The following is a 9,620-nucleotide window of genomic DNA, read 5'->3' on the forward strand; positions in this document are numbered from 1 at the left end:
ATACCACGGCCTTTGATACGCCAGTCGTGGTGCACTGGCTGGAACGAGAAATAGCCCAATGGGCCCACCGACAGGGATCGATCCCAGACCGACTGCGCATTGAGCGAGCGCTTTACCACTGGGCTACGTCCCACCCCATTGTATGTTTGCAATGCAGGTGCCTGTGCAGAAGGTTTTGGGGATCGACGCCTTTGATTAAAATTGATTTAAAAAAAAAATTGTGCGCGCATTACTGTGTGCACGTGTGTGTGTGTGTGCGCACGAGTGTGTCTGTGCCTTTGTGTGCTCCAATATGTGTGCCTGTGTGTGTGTGTGTGTGTGTGAGAGAGAGAGAGAGAGAGAGAGAGCAGACGATATAGATTTTATCATAAAACCACAAAACGACGTTAAATACAAATCTGTTTTATTTCAGTTTATTGATTTATATCAATTTATATATGTATACGACAGGTTAATTTTTTAATAAATGGCAAGTTAGGCCTATATAAATTAATGGAGTTTGCCGTTTCTATAAAACATCACATATAATATATATCATTTTACCCTGTTTATTAAACTAACTCAACATGGTGTAAGAAAGACAAACATTCCTCATGATTTGTCGTGGAAGTATATTAAACAGTAACACTTTTTCAAATATCGATATTCAAAATCCATTTTAACCACCTTTGCAGGTAAAATCCTATTGAGTAAATTTATTACAAACCTTACAGTGAGCTTTTTAAGCAACTAAAACTTTAAAACAGCCAATATATTCTGTCCATTCATAAACAATTCAAAACCATACATGATTTTCAGTTAAAATTTAGATTGCCGAAGGATATATATTATTTAGATTGCCGAAAGATATACTATTTAAAGATATTTTTCTTTGCTTAGCGTGCATTGTTTTTATTTGATATTTTAGGAAGTGGCTTTCCATGAACTGATATTTGATTCGTGTTCGACGTGGTTGCCTTGGGTAATCTGTAAGAGGTTTTAACATCATCGTTGATGTGGTCTGCTCTGTCGCCGTTCCAGTGTTCCATAGAAGTACCTTGAAGAAGAAATGCAATCCCTTTGCGTTCACTGTACGGGGAACATAGCATAGCAGGGTATGGAGTTGGTGGTCTTGAAACCGGGTCCTGGTAAGTTGGTAATTTGATTTCATCTAGGTGAATAGCTGAGTTAGATGACCCTAATCCAAGTTTTAAATCAGTACTACTAGGCCTTGAAAGACAATTACAGTTCATAGATGAATTCTTTTGGTCTTCATTTTGGTTAGTGAACGTAATTATTGGTGGGCTCTTGCAATTTTGACTGTTATTATTTGAACTATACGTTCGAAGCCAGCCAGCAAATTTATTATTACTTTGAAAAGTGTCTCTTTGTTTCGTAGATTTACCCTTCCGCGAGTCCTTGCCGTTGTAGTCCGGTTTACTCTCCAGGCACGATGACGACTCCTTCAGGTGCGTACGATTCCACCTATTCTCGTCTGAGACGACTGATTTTGACATTGGCATTTGCCCATTCTTTTCCCGCTTCAACCATGCAGATGCTTTTTGGTGTATTTTCTTATCAGAGTATTCTTGGCTGTTTTCGTATGCGTTTGTGATGCCTGTAACACGGTCTGGTATTCCATCTGGTTGATCACCTAAATGTGATAAACTAAAATCGCTCGCGTTTTTTGGTTGACAGACACTGCCAGACACCTGCGCTGGTAAGGACAACTCATCTCTTTTCTCCAAGGACGTGTTTTGTTTGTCCATTGGTGGGTCTCGAACATCCTTTATATATCGCAGTATCCTGTCATTGATTTGCGGCGTGTTGATCACCGATGACGTCACGCTTCTTTGGTTAATTGTATCGCCAACCGCATTAGCGTCAGATCTTAAGTATGCTTCGGGTACTTTCATAAACTGACAGAAAAGTCTCACTATGTTGAAGTGGCGAGAATCGGCTGCGTGGTCCAGCGCTGTGAATCCATCGTAGTTTTGTTTCTTCAGGTCCAAAGTATGCTGCTGTAGTCGGTGCGCTTCCAGGAAGGTAGCTACAATTTCCGGAAATCCTAGATTACATGCGTACATCAGGGCGGTGTTTCCATCATCATCGCATTGATTGACATCAAGGTTTTCCTTGAGTAAAAAGAACAGTGTACAACTTGTAAAAATCTAAATAACTTAATGATAATTAATAATACAATAAACAAATGTTTTTAACACGTCATACTAATATTTAACTTTCAAATGATATAAATGCATGCACTATTCATTTTTGTACGCACTGATCTATGTCAACATCGAGGTCATGCACCAGATAAAATCATCCAACTCAGGGGTGCACAAATGTGAAATTGTGATGGTTGCCCACCGGGCAACCAGTAGCTGAAGTTTGGTTGCCCAACATCATCTCTTGGTTGCCCACATATTTCATAAAAGTTTCATTTTATTTGTTTTATGATTTTCTTGGTTGCCTGTCGGGCAACTGTTTGACAAAGAATGGTTGCCCGCAACATATTTTGGTTGTCCCGGGTGCACGGACAACCAATTTGTGCACCCCTGTCAACTCATTAAACTCATTCTAACTAGAATTTGTCCGGTCCCAACCAGTGTTCCACGGTTGGTATTTCAAAGGTCGTGGTATGTACAGTCAGGCCTGTGGGTAAGTGCATATGAAACACTCCTTGGTACTAATGGAAACAATGTAGCGGGTTTCCTTTAAGACTGTCAAAATTACCAAAAGTAATGAATGTTCCCGTGGTGTCGTTAAACAAAACAAACTTTGATTTTTGAACGACAAATGGTTGTTAGGTCTAAGGACTCCACTTAAGGCGATGCACATGGTCAGCTTCCAACGGCTATGGGGCAATTAATCGGCAAGGAATGCAAACAAATCACAATTAATTATCTCTTAATTCTCAAAATATTCCATTTTGCAGTTATTTCCTTTTATCAGATCTGGGCCGCGTTTTAGCGCTAAGATCACCTTGAGTGCATGATTACATTCTGCACTTAAGTTGATCTAAGCGCTAAGATCGCTTCGTGGAGTGGGGTCCAGTACAGAGCAGAATACCTTTTGAAGCATTGTTATAACCGTGTCCAGCTGGTTCAGTACGCAGCTGTACATAAGCACAGATTGGCCTCGTCCATTGCGTAAGTTGATATCGGCCCCCGCGTCAAACAGTAGCTTTACAAGCCCGGCCCGACATACAGGATCATGGCAGTGTTTGACGCAAGCCATAAGGGGAGTTTCCATTTTTATATTTCTGGCATTGACGTCATATCCAGCCTCGAGCATTAGTTTTACCTGTGGTCACAAAACAAAACAAATCAGACAAATGAATAACGTGGTAAGAAGCAATTAAGAAATGTTACTTATTAAGTTCAAAACCAGAACATAGAAACGAACCTGAAACGCAAAGCCATGATGGCGCGCTGAATAGTGAAAATATAAATCAATATAATATAATTGTATATATATATATATATATATATATATATATATATATATATATATATATATATATACATACATACATACATACACATATACATTCAATACTGTTATGGAGTGTGATTGGTCTGTTTTGTGGCTATGAATGAAACTTAAATTGTATAGTATTATATTTAAACTGTTATGTATATTGTATGCCTATATTTGAATGGTTTTGGATGTAAAATCAAATGAACAACAATAAATATTTGTTATATGCATTGAGTGTTATATATATATATATATATATATATATATATATATATACACACACACACACACACACACACACACATACATACATACATGGGAAGTAGTCCAAATACAGCCTCGTTTAGGGGTTTTTCCAATACATTTAGAGCATTTACAATATTATCCTTAGCTTCAAACAATACCGTTATTTGTTATTTGTTAACAAATTATATCACATTATGAACACCGATATCTACAGTTTCACGAATATCACATGCTGAAAATATACACCAAATAAATACTACTCAAAAGAATTTAAGGGTCAGACGATATTTTCGACATTATTTTCTGAATGTCAGTTATATTAGCTAGACCATAATGTCAAGCATGGTATTGTTCCATTTTGACGAAAGTGGGTCTAAGCAACCCATAAATGAATTAAAATCCACTGTCATTGACACTGTCGACTAGTTCTAATGGCGAAAACATGCTTACATTTGCACGTAAATTAGGGCGAAAGCGAAAGGTCTGCTAAGTGCCCATAACTTGCTTTTTCACAAAGCGCTTCATTTGCACGCTTTGCACGTGTATTCCATGTTCCCAATGCTGAATTTCCGTATAATTGGAGCTTGCGTTCGTGTACGGTGCACACTCCAAATTCGACAATGGTACGACTTCAACTGACTATCAAAGATCGAGGAAGAGCTATTGCTTGGCTTCAGGATGGCAATACGCGAAGAAATGTTGCTCTGAGACTTGGTGTCAGTCAGAGTGTCGTTGTCCGACTGTGGCAACGGTACCAAGCAACGAATTCTGTTCGAGATCGTCCACGTTCGGGAAGACCCCAAAGCACTACAAATAGAGAGGACCGCTACATCACCAATATGGCTCTACGTCAACGCACAACCACTGCACGCCGATAACGTGACAATCTGCGGACTGCGACTGGAACTCGAGTGTCTGATCAAACCATACGCAATCGTCTGAGAGCCAATAATCTACGCTGCCGTCGCCAGGCTGTTCGACCACCACTCCTACTACGTCACAGAACGGCCAGACGTCACTGGTGCACACTTCATCTGCGGTGGCAACGTGTTCAGTGGGGTCGAGTGATGTTCACTGATGAGTCCAGGTTTAGTCTCCAGTTCAACGACGGTCGGGTTCGTGTCTACAGACGTCCTGGTGAGCGCTTCGCTGACGTTAACGTTAGACAACGTCACCGGTTCGGTGGTGGCAGCGTCATGGTGTGGGGCGGCATCTCTATCCACCACAGGACCCCCCTCTATGTGGTGGATGGCAATCTAAATGGAATCCGCTATCTGAATGAGATTATCCGGCCGTTGGTTCTCCCAGGCCTTCAGCAGATTGGCGACTGGGCAGTTCTGCAGGATGACAATGCCAGACCCCACCGCGCCAGGGTGGTAACGGACTTTCTCAGACAACAAGGTATCGCCAGGATGGATTGGCCAGCATATTCGCCTGACTTGGCCCCAATAGAGCACGCCTGGGACGAATTAGGCAGGAGAGTTCGGGATAGCCATGCCCCTCCGGCCAACCTTCATGATCTGGGTCAACTTCTTATGGCAGAGTGGCAGGCTATTCCCCAAGAGTTCTTCAGACGTCTGATCAACAGCATGAGGCAACGATGTGTCGAGTGTATTCGCGCCAGGGGTGAATTCACACACTATTAAACGAATGTTCTAGTGTGTAAAATCCATGTTTGACAACATTCAACTTTGACAGCATGTCATGTGACTTTCTTGTATACAGTGACGTTTATTTGTGGGGTTTTTTTGTAAATATGGAACAATAAATTAAATTTTTGGTGTAGTTTACATCATCAATCTAATACACTCTGAAACTTATTTGGTTATAAATTTTTGACCCTTAAATTCTTTTGAGTAGTATATATATATATATATATATATATATATATATATATATATATATATATATACACACACACACACACACACGAGTATGTGTGTGTGTGTGTGTGTGTGTGTGTGTAACTTCCTACGCCACTGTTCAACCAAACTGTATACGGGTTTAAATGACCTGGACCTTTCCGTGGGAACACATTCATGGGACCGAGTTTTTGACTATGACTTGATGAATATCCATACCAAAGATGAAAGCCATCCATTAAATGATTGTTAAATTCAATAAGAAAAGCATATAACACACTTTAGCCAGATTCTATATTAAAATGATCTTGTCTTTGTCCTGGGCTAACTTTCATGTGGGGTGGGTGGTAGGGCAATTGAACGAATTTTACTGGAGAACAGCCATGCCAAACATAACATTAACAGTAATTCAAGAGTTTAAAGCAATTAGAGAAAGTTTAACCGCAGTTTAACTGAACATTAACCCAGCTTAACCATACTTAAACTAAATAAAATTCTGCAAACGTATCACAATATATTCCTAATATATACTAAAGTGGTGACCTGTAAAAACAGGGGAAAGAGAAAAAGTTAAAATCTGATGAACTTGGCCAGAGTTTATTCAAATGTTGACAGGCGCGGATCCAGAAGTTTTTAATAGTGGGGGCCCAAAATCCGTTGTTTTTTAAATATAATTTAAAGGTCCTTGGCATTTTTTATGTAGAGGAGAAGCGATCAGAAGCATCAGGAGCTGTTAAAATGGGCTTGCGTATATTGTATATATTGTTTGACCACAAATGGGGGGGGGGGGGGGGGGGGGGGGGGGCTGAATCCGCGCCTGGTTGACGTCAATTAAAGGGCCGAAAATCGTTATTCTGACTCGCGTTATGCGTCACATGCGAACCAATAGAGTAAACATTATTTCTTTACATTAATATTACATGTAGAGTATAATATATATATATTTAAATATTTAAGAGAAACGACACCCACCCCTCCTATATGGGATAGTGTAGTGCCTACACACGTGTCAAACATAGACCTATGTTCTACCATTCCTCTTCAAATTTCTCAATTATTATTTATTACTGGCTTATTCAAAATAGTATGTCTGTACAAGACAAAGTCTAAGGAATGTTTAGACAAAGCTACAAGAGATACATTGCTTAAAATGTACGAGGTAAAAAAAAGAAGAAAAGAAGACAGAAACCCAATACTGCAATATAGATTACCTGCCGCACACTATTTCTTTTAAAAACGTCGAAGAAATCCGACGACGTAATTTCATCATTTAGATCATTTATGTAAATAAGCATGTTCCCCCGTTTGTATGGTGTACGTCCTTTAAAAGACATAAGATACACGCACAACAATGCTCAATATTGTACCAAACCCCGGACCGCTCTGTGGGGCCGTCCACAATCCACTGACGTCATTTTGTTTGTGTAGGTTTTCAACAATCGGGTTGCCGGGGTGGTAGATAGGTGACAGGATCAAAGGAGCAAGGGGAATATTTGTCTCAGTACAACTAATACGGACATCCACGGACTATTTAAAAATTTTTTTACATATCCACAGATGGACCTCGGCAGACTATAGGGGGTGCGTACATAATATATATGCAATATTTTAGTCGACTGGGTGTTTCTGCGAAAGATTGCCAATATGATAAATACTATAGTTAATACTTTGTAATTAATACTGTAGGTGCACCTTTTATTAAACCAAGTTGTATCCACTTCCCTCCTTAGAGAAATTCTCCATAAGTGGATTATGCATCCTTTTGGTATATACTTATTCAAAGATGGATATATGGTTATTACGTCAACACTAATCAGTTACTAGAATAGGCTTGGAGCAGAGGGGTTGATCCCCAAACCCACAGCACACTATCACAAGTCTTAATGTTCAATATACACCAAAACGTGTTGTTTTTTTTACATTCAGAACATTATCTCTTCTCTTTAGCCATGTTTTAAACTCTTTTTAACCGTCTAAAACGCAGAATATAATTTTGGAGTTCTTTTAGTTTGTTTACAAGTCTTAGCAAGTTTTATGCCCTGAGCTTAAGATGGGTAAATAAAATAATTTAATGGTATTATGTTTGATTAGTACAGCTTGTAACAAAGTTAAATAAAACACTATATAGATCAGAATACAGGTCCACTGAAAGTCATGTTCATTGAAGACATGTACAGGACACAAGTAGCCTTAATAACACATCCTTACAAATATGCAAAGACGACAGTATAAAAATAATGCAAGGCACTTGTATGTGGTTCTATTTTTATATTAAATTATGTTTTTTTTAAGGAATAAGCAATTAATGTACCTGGGCCATTCAATTCACAACATGTATCTACCCGGTATAATTCTAACATTTGGTTTTGTTTCCATTATAAGAGCACAACACTCAATGCATATAACAAATATTTATTGTTGTTCATTTGATTTTACATCCAAAACCATTCAAATATAGGCATACAATATACATAACAGTTTAAATATAATACTATACAATTTAAGTTTCATTCATAGCCACAAAACAGACCAATCATACTCCATAACAGTATTGAATGTATATGTGTATGTATGTATGTATGTATGTATATATGTATATATATATATATATATATATATATATATGCATGCACATTCAACTATAACAATAACAATACATTTTCTAAGATATCTTTTTGTGTTTTTGTAGAAATAATAAATGGATATCTTTCACTGAATGTGGCTTGCTTTGGGAGGACTGTAACATTATGATTATTTTACATCAATAACTACACAATAGGATAAACAACATGGAATATCAGTACACACTGTAAAAAGAGTCCAAAGATACATTTCATGCTTATATTTAATCAACTGTTTAAATAACAAGAATTAGGCAACGTTTCTTTAGCTCTGCAAACCTGAATATTAATCATTTCTACTTTTATGGAACCATGCAACAAATTTATCAGATGCTATGATTTTGAAGAATAACAAACTAAAATACACAAATTTAAGAAGAATACAAAACCCAAAAGAAACTGACACCATTATAAACCATATCCCCATTTGAGAGAAGAAAGTATTATACAATATTCACAAGTGCTATAATAACTACCATGATCAATAATTACAAGTAGGCTATAATAATAAAGTACTAAAAATAGAAAATCATGATGGCTACCAATGTGGATTATGAATGTGCACCATAGTTAAATATAATTATGAGTAAGAAAAAGTTTGCTGATGTACAAAAAATAATTTCGGGTCGGTGCTTATAAAACTCAAATGTTTAATTATATCAGATGCATACAATTTGTATGGCATTGCTATTATGTTAAAGTCTATTAGAGTTTTATAAACATGGAGCGGTTATCTTCATGGAAGGAGAGCGGGGAGAGGGGAGGAATAAATAACAGAAGCTTATTTAGATTTAAAAATTAAGGTGAGCTAAAACATGTATCACATGCATAATATCAAAATAAAACACACAATTATATACAATGAAACAACTTAACAGAAATAACATGTATGACATTGACATTACGAAATGGCATTAAAATAACATTAACACTGTGTTAAAGACATCACTGTGGTCGACTAGCACCTATTAAATCATCGTCAATCAAATATTAAAATTTAATATAGAAGTCTGATTTGTCCACAAATGTATTTTATTCAACCATCTACACAGCGAACACTTATTATTATTACTAATGACAACAACAATAATAATAAATAAACACAATCTACAAGAATTCAAGTGACCTTGTTTCCTAATAAAAGACATTTATGTGGTAAACTAGCATGGACTGTTGACTTATTAAATCATCGTGCAATAAAATCTTTAAATTTACTATTTGTCTGGAAATGTATTTTATTCAACCAGCTACATAGTGAACACATCCCACTTACTATTATTACTAATAATAACAACAATAATAATAAATAAACACAATCTACAAGAATTCATGTAACCTTGTTTCGTAATAAAAATTTCAAACTTGGCTTTAAAAATGTCAACAATAATGTAACTATTGGAAATTTCATGAATAACATTTTCAAATTATT

The 9,620-nt window shown here is 37.1% G+C and overlaps 2 protein-coding genes across 2 annotated transcripts in view; one reads left to right on the forward strand and one right to left on the reverse strand.

The window, feature by feature from the left end:
* Positions 1 to 386: 386 nt before the first annotated feature.
* On the reverse strand, positions 387 to 6,989 carry LOC121374199. The gene is made up of 3 exons (XM_041501182.1): positions 6,782 to 6,989; positions 3,052 to 3,285; positions 387 to 2,114 (listed from the first exon to the last, which is right to left on the reverse strand). The coding sequence occupies exons 1-3, from the start codon at positions 6,902 to 6,904 to the stop codon at positions 876 to 878; spliced, it is 1,596 nt and encodes a 531-aa protein (XP_041357116.1). The 5' UTR covers positions 6,905 to 6,989; the 3' UTR covers positions 387 to 875.
* A 143-nt stretch (positions 6,990 to 7,132) lies between these two features.
* LOC121374200 (fukutin-like) overlaps positions 7,133 to 9,620 on the forward strand; it is a 41,589-nt gene continuing 39,101 nt past the window's right edge. The window contains exon 1 of the mRNA XM_041501184.1: positions 7,133 to 7,151. The gene's annotated coding sequence lies outside the window, so the exon portion shown is untranslated. The remainder of the gene's footprint in view (positions 7,152 to 9,620) is intronic.

The sequence above is a fragment of the Gigantopelta aegis genome, chromosome 6 (assembly GCF_016097555.1).
Source record: "Gigantopelta aegis isolate Gae_Host chromosome 6, Gae_host_genome, whole genome shotgun sequence".
Lineage (NCBI taxonomy): Eukaryota > Metazoa > Mollusca > Gastropoda > Neomphalida > Peltospiridae > Gigantopelta > Gigantopelta aegis.

Coding starts and splice junctions, on each gene's coding strand:
- LOC121374199 (XM_041501182.1), bottom strand. CDS start 6,904: ATGTCTTTTAAAGGACGTACACCATACAAACGGGGGAACATGCTTATT. Junction 3,286..6,781: donor AAAGAAATAGTGTGCGGCAG/GTAATCTATATT, acceptor TTGTGACCACAG/GTAAAACTAATGCTCGAGGC. Junction 2,115..3,051: donor TTATAACAATGCTTCAAAAG/GTATTCTGCTCT, acceptor TTTTTACTCAAG/GAAAACCTTGATGTCAATCA.